Below are 16112 nucleotides of genomic sequence, written 5' to 3' on the forward strand. Positions count from 1 at the left end.
ATTGATGAAAATGACATAGTTTTACCCTGGTTCTCCTTGAAACCTTTCTCTTTTCTCCTCTCTTTACTCGGGCAGCACAGTAGCATAGTTTAATGCGCTAGCAACCCAGGGTCAATTCTGCTAATGTCTGTAAGGAGTTTGTACATTCTCCCTGTGACCGCCTGGGTTTCCTCTGGGTGCTCTGGTTGACTCCCATATTTCAAAGGTGTACAGTTAATTGGTCACATTGGTGTAAGTGGGCAGCACAGGCTCATTGGGCTAGAAAAGCCTATTACTATGCAGTATCTCTGAATAAATAGAGTTCCCTAGTGCCAACGACCTTCCTGTGTGTGAGCAAAGTTGCTGCTTTTCACTTATGAACTGGAACGGATGTTGGCACACTACGTGACTGTTCAGAGACATCATAGCCAAGTCTACTCCTGCACTTACCTGACCCACATTCATGTGTAGTATAGCCATCATCAATGGAATGAAAACTGATATATTCTTAACAGAAGCCTAGAAAATTTTCGGAACAGAAATGTCGCTGTGCCTTTCACAAAGATAGCTGAGCAAATGCCTCAATATTGTCCCAGCTGAAATCAGCAAACATAAGTGTGGAAGTAACTAAATGCTATCCTCTATATTTATTAGTTGTGATCTTTGAAACAATGAACATCCAGATCATTAGGTAATTAAAGGGCTGTTTACATGAATTAATTTCAAAGTTCAAAGTAAACTTATTATCAAAGCACATACTATATACTTCACCACATACAGCCCTAAGATTTGTTTTCTTGCAGGCATTCTTAGTAAATCCAAGAAACATAACAGAATCAATTATAAACAGTGCCCAACAGGACCGACAAGTAGCCATGGTGCAAAAGGCAAGAAACAGTGCAAAAAAGAGAAAAAGGAAATAATAACAATAAATAAATTAGCAATAAATATTCAAAACATGAGATGAAGAGTCCTTGAAAGCGAGTCCATAGGTTGTGAACAGTTCAGTGATTGGGTGAGAGAAGTACTCCACATGTTCAAGGGCCTGCTGGCTGAGGGGTAATAACTATTCCTGAACTAGGTGGTGCGGGTTCTGAGGCTCCTGTACCTTCTTCCTGATGGCAGCAGTGAGAAGAAAACAGGGACTGTGTTGTGGGGGTCTTTGATGATGGGCGCAGTTGTCTTTCAACAGCGCCTCATAAGATATAGGAGCAGAATTAGGCCATTTTGCCCATCAAGACAGCTCTGACATTTCATCAGGGCTGATCCAATCTTCCTCTCAGCCCCAGTCTTCTCCCCATATCTCTTCATGCCCTGATCAACCAAGAATCAACCAACTATTGCCTTAAATATACATGAAGACTTGGCCTCCACAGCTGACCATGGCAAATAATTCAACAGACTCACCACACTCTGGTTAAAGATATTCCTTGTCATTTCCATTCTAAAAGGACACCCTTCTGCAGCTATGTCCTGTGGTCTTAGACTCTCCCATCATAGGATATATCCTCTCCATCAAGACTTTATACCATTTGAAAAGTTTCAATGACATTACCCCTCATTCTTCTGAATTCCAGTGAATACAGGCTCAGAGCCATCAAACACTTTTCATGACAAGCCATTCAATCCTGGAGTCATTTTTGTGAACCTCCTTTGAACCTTCTCCAGTTTCAGCACATCCTTTCTAAGATAAGTCCAAACCTTCTCACAATACACCAAGTGAGGCCACACTAGTGCTTTGTAATGCTTCAACATTACAGTTTTGATTTTATTTTCTAGCCCTCTTGAAATGAATACGAATGTTGAACTTGTCTTCCTCACCAGACTCAGCCTTCAAATTAACCTTTAGGGAATCCTGCACAAAGACTCCCAAGTCCCTTTGCACCTCAGTTTTTTTTATTTTCTCTGCATTTAGAAAATATTTAACTCTTTCATTTTGTCTACCAAAGTGCATGACCATACACTTCCCAACAATGTATTCCATCTGCCATTTCTTTGTCCATTCGCCTTATCTATCTAAGTCCTTCTGTAACCTCTCTGCTTTCTCAAAATTACCTGCCCCTGCACCTATCTTCAAATCGTTTGCAAACTTTGCAACAAAGCCATCAACTCTATTATCCAAATCATTGCCATATAATCTAAAAATAATTGGTCCCAACTCAGATGCTTGTGGAAAACCACTAGTCACTGGCAGCCAGTTAGAAAAGGCTCTCTTTATTCCCACTCTTTGCCTCCTGCCAATAAGCCTACTCTATCCATGCTAGAATCTTTCCTGTAATACTATGGGTTCATAGTTTGTTATTCAGACTCATTTGTGGCACCTTGTCAAAGACCTTCTGAAAATCCAAGTACACAATATTAATCAAGTGCCCTTTGTCTATCCTAGTTGTCACTTCTTCAAAGAATTTCAACAGATTTGTCAGGCAAGATTTTCCCTTGAGGAAACCATGCTGACTATGGCCTATTTTATCATGTGACACCAAGTACTCTGAGATCTCATTCTTAATAATCAACCCCAACATTTTTCTAACTACGGTCAGACTAGCTAGCCTATAGTTTCCTTTCTACTACCTTCCTCCCTTCTTGAAGAGTGAAGTGGCATTTGCAATTTCGCAGTCTTGCAGAATCATTCCAGAATCTAGTGATTCTTGAAAAATCATTACTAATGCCTCCACAATCTCTTCAGTTACCTCATTCAGAACTCTGGGATGTACACTATCTGGTTAGCTGACTTATCTACATTCAGACCTTTCTAGTTATGGTAACTTCACACATTTCATGCCCTTCCACCATACTGCACCTGTCTTCCACAGTAATGACTGAGGCAAAATGTTTATTCAGTTCTTCCGCCATTTCATGGTCCTCTATTACTGCTTTTCCAGCATCAATTTCCAGTGGTTTAATATCTACTTTCCCCTCTCTTGTACACTTTATACAGCTGAAGAAACCTTTGGTATCCTCTTTAATATTATTGGCTAGCCTACCTTTGTAACCCATCTCTTCCTTCTTTATGACTTTTTTTGGTGCCTTCTGTTGGTTTTTAAATACTTCCCAGTTCTTTAACTCAGCACTAATTTTTGCTCTATTATATGCCCTCTCTTTGGCTTTTATGTTGGCTTTGATTTCTCTTGTTAATCGTGCATGTGTGTCATCTTTCCTTTAGATTACTTCTTCCTCTTTAGGATATATATGTATCTTTTGCCTTCCTAATTGCTTCCAGAAATTACAGCCATTGCTGCTGTGCTTTCATCCATTAATATTCTTTTCCAAACAATTCTGGCCTAATCTTCTCTCATGCCTCTGTAATTCCGTTTACTCCACTGTAATACTGATACATCTGACTTTAAATTCGCAAATTCTCCTTCTTCTGCTTAAGCTGTCTAATCAATGCTGATTCACTACACAACATCCAATCCAGAATAGCTGATCCTTTAGTGGGCTCAACCACGAGCTTCTTTAAAAAGCCATTTTATAACCACTCTAGAAATCCCCCCTTCTGTAATCCAGCACCATCCTGATTTTTCCAATCTACCTGCATATTTAAGTCTCCCATGACTATTGTAACATTGTCCTTTTGGCGTACATTTTCTATCTCCTGTTGTAATTTGTTGGCCACATCATTACTACTGTTTGGGGGTCTGTATACAACTCCCATCAGTAACTTTTTTACCCTTGCAGTTCCTTAGCTCTATTCACAATGACACAACACCTTCCGACCCTATGCCAACTCTTTCTAATGACTTGATTTCATATTTTACCAACAGAGCAATGCCGCCTCCTCTGCCTTCCTGCCTGTCCTTTTGATACAGTGTATATCCTTGGACGTTAAACTCCCAGCTATAGTCTTCTTTTAGCCATGATTCAGTGATGCCTACAACATCATACCTGCCAACCTGCAGCTGTGCTGGATGCTCATCTACCTCATTCTGTATAGTGTGTGCATTCAGGTACAACACCTGTATTCAGTTTTGTTCACATTTACATTGCAACTCATCCGGTTGACTGCCATTTTGCCCTATCAACAGCCTCTCCTCACTACACATTGTCTCTGTTTGTAAACCATCTACCTCATCTTCAACACTACTATCCGACTTTCCTACGATACCACTATTCAGGACATTGACAAAGACAAGTGTGTAAAAAGGGCCCGAGGGATCACTGGGGACCTGAGTCACCCCAACCACAAACTGTTCCAGCTGCTACCATCTGGGAAATGGTACCGCTACATAAAAAACAGTACCAAAAGCCTCTGAAACAGCTTCTTCCACCAGGCCATCAGACTGATTAATTCACACTGATACAATTGTATTTCTCTGTTATATTGACTGTCCTGTTGTACATAATTATAAATTGCACATTGCACATTTAGATGGGGACTATAGGCAGCTCAGGACACTGGTCACACCATGCTTAACCTTTTGATTCCTAACTTTGTCTGAAGTATTACCGACATCTGCCTCCACACCCTCTCCACTAACTGTTCTGGCACTCTGGTTCCCATCCTCCTGCAAACCTAGCTTAAACCCCACCGCGCAGATTTAACAAACCTTCCCATTAGGATGTTAGCTCCCCCCCATTTCAGGTGTAAACGTCCCTTCTATACATGTCCCACTTTCCCTAGAAGAGAACCCAATGATCAAAAAATCTTACGCCCTCCCTCCTACACCAGCTCCATGTATTGAACTGTATAATCTTCCTAGTTCTGGCCTCACTAGCACGTGGTGTGTGTAACAATAGAGATCACAACCCAGGAGGTCCTTCCCTATATCTTAGCACCTAACTCCCTGAACTCACTATGTAGAACCTCATCACTTATCCTACCCATGTCATTGGTACCTAACGGACCACGACTTCTGGCTGCTCACCCTCCCACTTAAGAATGCTCAGGACTCAATCCAAGATATCCTGGACATTGACACCCGGGAGGCAACATACCACCCAGGAATCTCATTCTTGCCCAAAGAACCTCCTGTCTATTCCACTAACTAACAAATCCCCTATCACCACAATATTCCTCTTCTCCCTCCTTCCCTTCTGAGTCACCGAGGCAGACTCAGTGCCAGAGACCAGACCATTGTGACTTTCATCCATTAGGTCATGACCCCCTCCCCACTCCGACAGTATCCAAAGTGATATACCTGTTGTTGAGGGCAATGGCCGTAGGGGTACTCTGCACTGGCTCCTTAACCCTTTTCTCCTTCCTGACTGTCACCCAGTCTCCTGTGTCCTGCACCTTGGGTATAACTATCTCTCTCAATGTCCTATCTATCATCCCCTCAGCATCCCAAATGATACAGTTGCATTTCTCACAGCTGTTGTCATCAGGGACACTGGAGGTCTCCCTGCCTTCCCATGTCCCACAAGAGGAGCATTTCACTGTCTTGCCTGTCATCCCTACAGTCCCTCGCTGAGCAGATGTAAAGAAGAGAAGGAAGAACTTGAGCTTTTCTTTCCTTTGCTTTCTCTGAGTGAAGCCTCTCTTTGATAAAGCCTCGAAGAGATAAAGCCTTAAGATCACCACTCTGACAATGGCTGCTGTGCTTGCCCTTGCCTTCCTTTAATTTGCTCTTACCAATCATTCTCAGATGCTGATTGGTTGCTGGTCAAAGCTCTATTACGCTGCTGTGACCCTCTCCTGGCTTTTATCCATAGGCAGTGGATCTGATTGAAGTCCCCTCCTCTCCAAACTTCTGATGCATGATTGGCCACTGATCAAAGCTCCACGTCGATGTGCTTAATGGTAGGGTGGGCTTTACCTGTGATGGACTGGACTGTATCCACTACTTTTTCTAGCATTTTACGCTCAACGGCATTGATGTTCCCATGTCTAGTTGCGATGTGACCAGTCAATATACTGTCTACCACACATCTATCGAAGTTTGTCGAAGTTTTAGTTGTCGTGCCAAATCCTTGCAAACTTTTAAGGAAGTACAGGTGCTGCTCTGTAATTGCAATTACATACTGGGCCCGGGAGGGTCCTCTGAAATGATAACACCAAAGAATTTAAAGTTGCTGACCCTCTCCAGCTCTGATCACCTGATGAGGAGTGCCTGATGACCTCCAGTTTCATCCTCCTGAAGTCAATTATCAGATCCTTGGTCGTGTTGACACTGAGTGAGAGGTTTTTGTTATGGCACCACTTAACCAGACTTTCAGTCTCCCTCCTACATGCTGATTTGCCACCACCTTTGATTCAGCCAAGACAGTGGTGTAGTCAGCAAACTTAAATATGGCATTAGAGCTGTGCTTCGCCTCACGCTAATAATTGTAAAGCAAGTAGAGCAGGGAGCTAAACACACAGCATTGTGGTGCACCTATGCTGATGGAGATCATGGAGGAGAAGTTGTTATCAATCTGACCTGACTGGGGTCTGCAAGTGGGGAAATCGAGGATCCAAATGCACAAGGAGGTATTGAGGCCTAGGTCTTGAAACTTACTGATTCTTTTTGAGGGGATGATGCCATTGAATGCTGAGCCGTTTTTGATAACGGAGATGGGAGTAGACTCTCACATGGTGGATTGGATAGTGGACTACTTGACAGATAGACCTCAGTATGTGCGGTTGGGAGACTGTAGGTCTGACACGGTGGTCAGCAGCACAGGAGCGCCGCAGGGAACCGTACTCTCTCCGGTCCTGTTCACCCTGTACACATCAGACTTCCAATATAACTCGGAGTCCTGCCATGTGCAGAAGTTCGCTGATGACACGGCCATAGTGGGGTGTGTCAGGAATGGACAGGAGGAGGAGTATAGGAAACTGATACAGGACTAGTGGGGTGTGTCAGGAATGGACAGGAGGAGGAGTATAGGAAACTGATACAGGACTTTGTGATATGGTGCAACTCAAACTACCTGCGTCTCAATATCACCAAGACCAAGGAGATGGTGGTGGACTTTAGGAGATCTAGGCCTCATATGGAGCCAGTGATCATTAATGGAGAATGTGTGGAGCAGGTTAAGACCTACAAGTATCTGGGAGTACAGTTAGACGAGAAGCTAGACTGGACTGCCAACACAGATGCCTTGTGCAGGAAGGCACAGAGTCGACTGTACTTCCTTAGAAGGTTGGCATCATTCAATGTCTGTAGTGAGATGCTGAAGATGTTCTATAGGTCAGTTGTGGAGAGCGCCCTCTTCTTTGTGGTGGTGTGTTGGGGAGGAAGCATTAAGAAGAGGGACGCCTCACGTCTTAATAAGCTGGTAAGGAAGGTGGGCTCTGTCGTGGGCAAAGTACTGGAGAGTTTAACATTGGTAGCTGAGCGAAGGGCGCTGAGTAGGCTACGGTCAATTATGGAAAACTCTGAACATCCCCTACATAGCACCATCCAGAGACAGAGAAGCAGTTTCAGCGACAGGCTACTATCGATGCAATGCTCCTCAGACAGGTTGAAGAGGTCAATACTCCCCAATGCCATTAGGCTTTACAATTCAACCGCCAGGACTTAAGAACTTTTTAAAAGCTATTATTAATGCTTTTTGAGAAAGTGATTTAGATGGATATCATATTTTTTTACTGAGTTAAGTATTGTATGTTATTAGTTTTGCTACAACAAGTGTATGGGACATTGGAAAAAAAGTTGAATTTCCCCATGGGGATGAATAAAGTATCTATCTATCTATCTATCTAAAGAACATCCTGATGTATGCATCATTATTGTTCAGTAATGATGGGTTGAGTGAAGAGCCAATGAAATGGCATCTGTTGTGGACCTGTTGTGCTGATAGGCAAATTTGAGCAGATCCAGGTCACTTCTCAGGCAGGCGCTGATATGTATCATTAACAACCTTTCAAAACACTTCATCACAATGAATGTAAGTTCTACTGGATGATAATCATTGAGGCAGGTTACCACATCCCTCTAAGGCAGTGGTATAATTGAAGCCTGCTTGAAGCAGGTGAGTACTTCAGACTGCTGAAATTTGAAAAGAAAATGCAGCACATGTACTGTCTTGTAGCATAAGTAGAGTACGTCCAATTGTTTTTGAGAGCATAACTGAAAGATGGTAGGGTGGCCATTACAAATGGTATTAAACAAATCAGTGATCACCATGTTGGGTGGAACAACTAACTGGCAAAATGCTATTAGGCTTCAGAAAAATATCAAATGTCCTTCCACTCTATTGCCACCACACTGCTATGAAATTCATTTAATATTTGTGTTTTTTCCCACAAACAGGCTTCCTCTTGCACTCTGAAAATGCCAAATCTGTTATTAATTTAACATCAATACTTTTGCCAAACAGAAACATAATTTAAATGAATCAGGAGCCTTTTGGAAAGAGTGAACCATACTCCAAATTAACTCATACTAACGAAGTATGTGGGTCCCTATTGGATCTATGTGTTGACCCCTTTCAACAAGCATAGAAACTTCAAAGAAATGAATTGTCCCCTAAAGACAAGCTTCCCAATGATGCATTTGTTCAATTCCTTCTTTTTTCTTTGTTAAATAGATGAGTACTTTTAAAGCACTAGCAGTGAAGCAACTGCAAAATCTGAAGGCTTTACTGTTGTCACACAGCTATTAACAATTGCGTTTGCTGGCATCAGAAGCTGACCTTTTTCCACTGAGTACTGACTGAAAATATGTACCAGGATAGAGCATTTGGAACCATTTTATACTTAAATTGTTTCCTGGCAGCACTGTTTATATGTCAGACTAATTTTGTGATGTCTACACTCAAATATACTTTGTTGCATATTGCGCAACTATTGATATTTACTGAAAGTTCCCTTCACTATCTTGATGGTTTTCACAATTTTCAGTCAGCAAAGCTCACACCAAACAATCAAGGTATTTTATTACTAAAAATAAAACTGATAATGGTACCGTGTGGAATTATCTTCAATGTTATTGTTAGCATGTTATTGGGTTTTGAATCTGATATTCCATCACAATTGGCAGGATTCTTGGAATAATAACAGTGCCAACTGGTCCCTTCTGCATATTTACTAAAATAAGCAGAAAATTATAAGGAATTGTTATACAATTAATACATAATTAATAATTCCCCATCATTTGTGAAAGATGGTGCCAATAAGGTGAGACTCGCTGCGTGCAGCTCCAATGGGAATTATCAAATATTCCCATCCCAGATTACTACAGCTGAAATTCACAGACACAGCCATGGTACTTCAGTAAGCAGCACTGTTCTAAGATATTTTTAAAAATATCTATGAAGACTCAAAATCGATGGATCCTGGACTGCAGATTCAGGTCACAAGTGCAGTTTCCTTTTAAAAGTAAAGGAAGCGAGGAAAGGATGTTGGGCTACGATTAAAACACCAAGGCTTTAGACCCCACCTACCTCACTCCCAACTATCTTGCTGGCGAATGTACAGTCCCTGGAAAATAAAATTGAAGACCTCAGAGCAAGATTGATGTACCAGAGGAACATCAGGGACTGCTGTGCACTTTGCTTCATGGAAACATGGCTCAATCCTGCCATTTTGGATGCAGCACTGCAGCCCAAGGGCTTCTCCATTAACTGAACAGATAGGTCACTTTTTGACTCTTCTAAAGATAGAGGAGGTGGAGTATGCTCATGATTAACTCATTGTGGTGCATAGATGTGGCAGTTCCGTCTTAGTCCTGCTCGTCCACCATCATCCTGGTAGTGGAGTACATTCCACTTCTGGCCAACATCAGGCAGACACTGAAGCAGCTAAACTCCATGATCAGCAGGCGTGAAATGGAGCACCCTGACGCCTTCCCGATCATTATGGCGGATTTCAAACAGGCAAGCTTCAAAGCTAACTTAAAAGGTAGAAATGACTGCTGATGATGTGATGAAGGCATTTCCTCTCTCTGTATAATCAATGGCAATGCCATAAGCCAAATAATCATTCAATGATATTATCATACTTCTGTGATTTATCACAGAAGTATTCAGATAATTATGTTTCTTTCTTGTGAAATGATTTAGCAGTGGAGGAGTATCACAGCCAAGCCTGATCCTGTAACAGTTATTTGTGGACTGTCCTTGCAATTTTCCTGCTCAACTACCGTAGCATATGGAAGGTCACTGAGTAAAGTCTGAGCGAACAGTGAAAATCAATCAAATACCCCCAAAGTTCTACTTATCAAGTTTCTAGAAAATTATATAGAAGTCAAGAGTAGAATGTTGATTTCTTTCCCTTCTCCTCAGTCCAAAGCTGCTAAATTAAATTATAACATTCAGAGAAAAAAAAAGGTTGGGAAACAACAATTAAAATAAAAGCTGTTTCTTATTTACCAGAACTACTTATTTTAATAAAAGCAAAATAGTCTATTGGCATACTGAGTTAATAAACTGGACACAAAAGGAATCAAAGTATATGGAAAGAAAGCAGGAACATGGTATTGAAATAGAGAATCAGCCATGCTAATGTTGAATCATGGAGAAGGCTCAAAGGGCCAAACCACCTACTTGTGTTTGATTTTTCCTAAGTTTATATTCTTCTGATTGGATCAACCATATTGTACTGCATTGTTACTACTGCAGACTCCACTAACAGCTGCTGTCAATATTCGACTCTAAAGCATTTTGTGGATTTTCCATACACAGTAATTTAAACAGTAAGTGGAAGAGTGGATTAAATGACTGGAGTACGTACTTTCTCTGCTCCTTTCTTTGTTTCGAAGTGACAGGAGATGCTGCTCGTGTAGCTGCCTCCCGAGCTCTTGCTGCTGCCGCTGTTTCTCCAGTTTGCGTTCCTGCTCCACAATCTCCTGCTGATGTTGTATGGCTAGCAATTCCTGTTGTTGCTTTCAAATGTAGACGACACAATTTAGGACACAAGCATTACAAAGGAGCCTAATCAATTTTACGATTATCTCTTGAGCAGTGGTCAAAGGAATGGCTCAAGCTACTGAGTGTTTGGTCTCAACCACAGCATTGAGTTGCTGGACTGCTAGTTATTTACATTTGCCTGCCATGGTGAGACAAGCTTCACTTTCATCAGCCTTGGTTTTCCCTTGAGCTGACGCAGAACAAGGTGATTCACCTTGTGGTGAAGAAGGTATAGATAGTCTGCACTATCAAAATTTCATTGCTTGTTTCATACAGCATATCATATTGTCAGTAGGCATGAAAAGACCATCGGGCAAGTTGATTCAACTGGAGGGATGGCCTGGCTGTAAAGATTCTTGCTTTGAGGAACACAGACAACATGAATGATAGCCACATTTTCTTAGATGTACCAGGATGCTAAATATCACATCTTTAATTGAGTCTGATGAGCAAATTTGACTTTAATCATAATTTTCAGTAATTGGGATGAATACGTTGGGATAGCATTACGTTTTATTAAAGTGTCAGAAATCAATTAAATAACAATACAAAATTACCTGTAATTTACCAATTCACCACCAACCCACACTCATAGCTCCTCCTCAATGTTGAAAATAACCCTGCTGGACTACACTGTGAGTCTAACATCAGACAACAATGATGAAAATCAACTGAGTGAAAAGTTGGGATTTCTGTGTTTGTGGACGCTCACATAGGAGACTTGAAACTGTACTGCTGATGGCAGTTCCATGCAGTATTACAGCTTTGGAGTGGAAACTTTGGACCAATTTTAGGAAATTAATCTTAAATAAAATCTGAAAGAGCTTAGTTGTTTTGAAATGCTATAATCTTGCAGTTATGACAGGGATGCAAATGCAACTGTTTGATCGAGGGAAATGATACCTACTCTAAAATATGTAATTTTGTGCAATGGAATAACAGAGCAATAGGGAGATTTTAAATAAATACTTATTCTATAATAAATTTGCAAGTCAGAGCACAAATTCATTTATTGAACATATCTTATTCAAGTATGATTTAAGGAAAGTTAAATAAGGCTAATGTTATAGCCATACAGGCATGAATTTTCATTTTCCTGTTGAAGGTCCATTGACATGGACTCAAGCCAAACTCTACCATGATCTGACTTACCCAATCAGGGCTACTCTTTATTGAGAGGATCTGTTTCCTGGCAGAAACCTCAATAATGAAGCAATAACCTGTAATCAACTGGGAAACCATATGCGGATGTTGCCATTTCTCTGTGGCATCCGATGAGGGGATCATAGCTTAAAGCATTTGCTGAGATCCCAAGAGCTATGTGCTCAATCCTTCCAAACTGTGAGACTGCAGAGGTCCTGAATCTGCCCTAATAGAAGTCTAAGAGGATGATAGGAGTGGAAGCCCCATCAATCCTTCAAAGTCTGTATCTTTCTCTAGCCCAGTGACCCTCCAAGTGGGGTTTGAAACCATTGGGTGGGTTGTGGGATGTAAACAAATAATAAACATTGACTCTTTCTTCCTCTCCATAGATGCTGCCTGACCTGCCGAGTTCCTCTAGCAATTTGTGTGTGTAAACAGGTAATTATTTCCACTCGTTTAAATAATTTCCAATTGCAGACTGGAGAACTTGTGTGTGGGTGTACATCATGTGGGTGAACTGCTTGGTTTAAGTAGTTATGCAGAAGAAGTGCTGGAAATCTACTGCATAACGCCAGGATGAAATAGCTGACAAAAACAAAATGACAGTGATACTGTTCTCATTTTAAAAAACAGTAATGTCACAACAAAAGGTATTTCACACCCATGGTTATATGGAAAAGCATTTAGTTGTGATCTATTTAACAGTGCCATTAAACTGTTAATCATATATTTCAAAGTACTTTACTGCTCATCCCTTTTTCCATAAGTAGTGCATTTTGGTTGGGTTTGATGTACCTTGAGGTGCTCTTGAAGCTGGACTTGGTGTTGCCTGGTGAGGGTTTCATGCTGTTTCTGGAACTCAGCAAAGAGAAGCTGTTTCTGAAGTTGGTGTTGATGCTGTAGAAGGAGCAGTTCTTGCTGCAGCTGGGTCTCCCTGGCAGCCGGGTCCACCACAGGCATTGCAATCCGCAGATCAGTTCTTAAGTCTATTGGGGTTGTTGATTGTAGCGCCAATGGCAGTGGAGAGCTGACTTCAACTATTTAGAGAAAAGGAATACATTGCATTGTTTCTTTTGAAAATGTTTACATTTAAAATAATCATGTACATTTTCCTAATCCATAGACCCTCACACCCAGCTATCAAAATGAAGAAAGCAATTTTAGGTGTTTTAACCTGAATTAATTTCATCGGCAAGAGGTAGCAGGTCATACAAGTTAACAAGGTGATGCACATTCTGAGTTTGTGAGGAAATTTTAAACAATGACAGATAAAAAGCTCAAAACGAAAAAAAGATCAAATGAAAGGGAAATATTTCTAACATCAAGAGGTTTCGCAATACGGGAAATTCCAAGGCTCAGTGCTGGTGAAACTCAAATGCAGAGAAATGCAGCCAACAAATATGCAGATTTATCCTACAAAATGCAACATGACCACTGTTTGAATAATAATGGTTGAATTATATTCCCTTAAGCTAATGGAAGTTCTAAATAGGAGAAATTGCCTCCTGATTTTCAACGTACAACAAAGTCAAAATCTACCCTTGGGATTATTACCCCGGAGGTCAGGGTGACCCAAGGCAGGACCCCGTCTGCATGATGCTCCACCTGCTGGTTCAACTAAGAACTGCCACCCAGGTATACAACTTCAACTGATTCAAATCAACATGAATTCTCAACATCTGGTAAAATATATAGATATTTAAAGCTGAGGTTGCAATATTGAACATTATAATTTTAAGAGTTAGGTAATATACTTTCTGAATACTGTTCTGCGGTCTAATGGGAGGTGGCTTTCTGGCACTGGATTGTGCACCTGTTATTGAACCTGTTTAATTTTACTCCAAAGTACAATTAATGTATACAAATAAAATTTGAAATGCATTAGAAATTGAGTACAAGATGCTAAAAGCTGCTACCTCTGAAATTTTGACCAGTGTTTTATCCTGTTATTTTCTTTAATGAACAACAAAATTTGTGTGAACCTTGATTACAAGATTAATTATTTTCAAGAGAAAGTTTCGGATAAATACTGTGTAGCTTATGATGGGAGACAATCATTTTTCAATTTGTTCACTGATGTATACATGTGATCCAATAATATATTCAGATTTGCATCTACCAAATGTGACAGGGAAGTAACAAACTTCCACTGAAAATTATTGAATTTTAGTACAATTTCACGCTGTTTTAAAACAGATTTACGTTTAGCCATTGAACATAAGATTTTATTGTTTAGATACCCTACTGATGGCTCCTGGAAAGTCCTCAGCAAGCACATCCTGATTGCTGGCTATCCCTGAAGTACACAGACCACACATAATAGATAAATGAGGGCTGATAGCCAACCCTTTGAGTACTCAGCCTCTTTGGCTGCTTTCAATGTATGCACCTGTTTTCTGCTACGCCACATCTGAAATAATATTTTTTGCTGTAAGTCTGAAATGCTGATTTAGGCTTCATTTTGCCCATTTTGTGGCTGTCCCCCTTCTTCTTTTGAGATCACTTTGTGGTCAGTCTGGTAAAACTCCGGCTGTCACAGAGTTCATCTCGACATGGGTTTGATTACCGATATGTCGAGATACAATATCCAACTTGGAAATCCCAGTGATGAAAAAAAGTCTACCAGCCTTGAAGCAAGGGTTTGATGTGTTGCTGCATGACACAGTGAGATCATGACATCTCTGTGGGACAATGCTATTTTGTCTTTCTTCAGGTGCTTCAACTTGAACAGGGCCAGCAAAATGCTATCAAGCCAATCACATGACACCCCCACAAGGAACATATCTAAAATAATGGATGTCTTAAGGGAATTTTGGTCGGCCAAGAGCTTTCAATTGTCTCTCTCTCTCTCTCTCAAGCTCATAAAATAATAAAGCATGCTTTTGTTTAAAGCTTACATAAAATGTGGTAATTAGGGTTATTTTCTCACAGCCTCTTGAATAAAAATAATTTTGAATCAACATGCACGATATATCATATTGTCTTAATTAAATTAATAGAATGCATTCATTGGAAAGTAAACTATTAGCTTTCTGGGGGGATATTAGCCACTTTGTCTATATTGCAGTTATCAATAGGGAAAACAAATCAAGAGAAAAAGAAAACATGTTTCCAAAAACCAGTAGGCATCTGGCCATAAGTCCAATTTATTGGACTGTGGTCTATATATATATTCCAGCATTTGGGACTAAATATAACTCAGTTTACTGGAAAAGTTTAAATACTGCATGATAAGTGCAGGGAAAGCAAATGAATATTTTATTGCAGCAGGAGATTGCAATCACCAAACTGTGCTGTAAATGGGAAGACTGTGGCCCGAAGGCTGAGTCACAATACTCACCGCAGGATTGCTTGCCCTTTGTACTATCACAAATGCCATCCATTCAAAGCACATTAAAGGTTGGTTTGAAGCTGAACCACTCAGAGAGGACTGCTAACGGAAGGAACTGGGAATTTGTAATTTTCTCTGACACCAGTTTACATGAATTAGTCGTAATTTTTGTCTATTTGAAAAACTGATAAAATCATGAATATGTAAAGTACATCCAGTGGCCACTTTAATAGATACGCCTGTGCTAATATATGTAAATATCTAATCAACCAATCATGTGGCAGCAACTCAATGTCAAACTCAATAGTCAAAAAGTTCTATTATTTAGACCAAACATAAGAATGGGGAAGGAATATGATCTTATTGACTTTGACCATGGAATCATTGTTGGTGCTCGATGAGGTGGTTTGAATATCTCAGAAACTGCTAATCTCCTGGGATCTTCCTGTACAACAGTCTCTAGAGTTTACAGAAAGTGGTGTGAAAAACAAAAAAAAAACATCCAGTGAACAGCGGTTCTGTGGGTGAAAATGCCTTGTTAATGAGAGAGGTTAGAGGAGAATGGACAGACTGGTTCAAGCTGACAGGAAGGCGACAGTAACTCAAGTAGCCATGTGTTACAACAGTGGTGTGCAGAAGAGCATCCCTAAATGCACAACAGGTCATAACTTGAAATGGATGAGCTGAAACGGCAGAAGACTATGAACATACAGTCACTGGTATACACACAGGAGGCTCTTAATAAAGTGGCCACTCACTGTATCTAACAAATAGAAATTAATAAATTAGCTATTTTAAAATCAAATTACTTTCAATTTACTTTGTGATTCAGTTGCCAATAATCTTCTTTTTCTACTTTATTACCAATCTTTTTTTCAATGTTGCT

At 40.4% G+C, this 16112-nt stretch overlaps 1 protein-coding gene across 1 annotated transcript in view; it reads right to left on the minus strand.

Annotated features, from left to right (window-relative positions):
- LOC140732022 (histone deacetylase 9) overlaps positions 1-16112 on the minus strand; it is a 471024-nt gene that overhangs the window by 218593 nt on the left and 236319 nt on the right. Inside the window, exons 4-5 of the mRNA XM_073054104.1 lie at positions 12691-12932; positions 10577-10727 (exon numbers count right to left, since the gene is read on the minus strand). Of these exons, the coding sequence (XP_072910205.1) occupies positions 10577-10727; positions 12691-12932 (393 nt within the window). The remainder of the gene's footprint in view (positions 1-10576; positions 10728-12690; positions 12933-16112) is intronic.

This window comes from Hemitrygon akajei, chromosome 8 (assembly GCF_048418815.1).
Source record: "Hemitrygon akajei chromosome 8, sHemAka1.3, whole genome shotgun sequence".
Lineage (NCBI taxonomy): Eukaryota > Metazoa > Chordata > Chondrichthyes > Myliobatiformes > Dasyatidae > Hemitrygon > Hemitrygon akajei.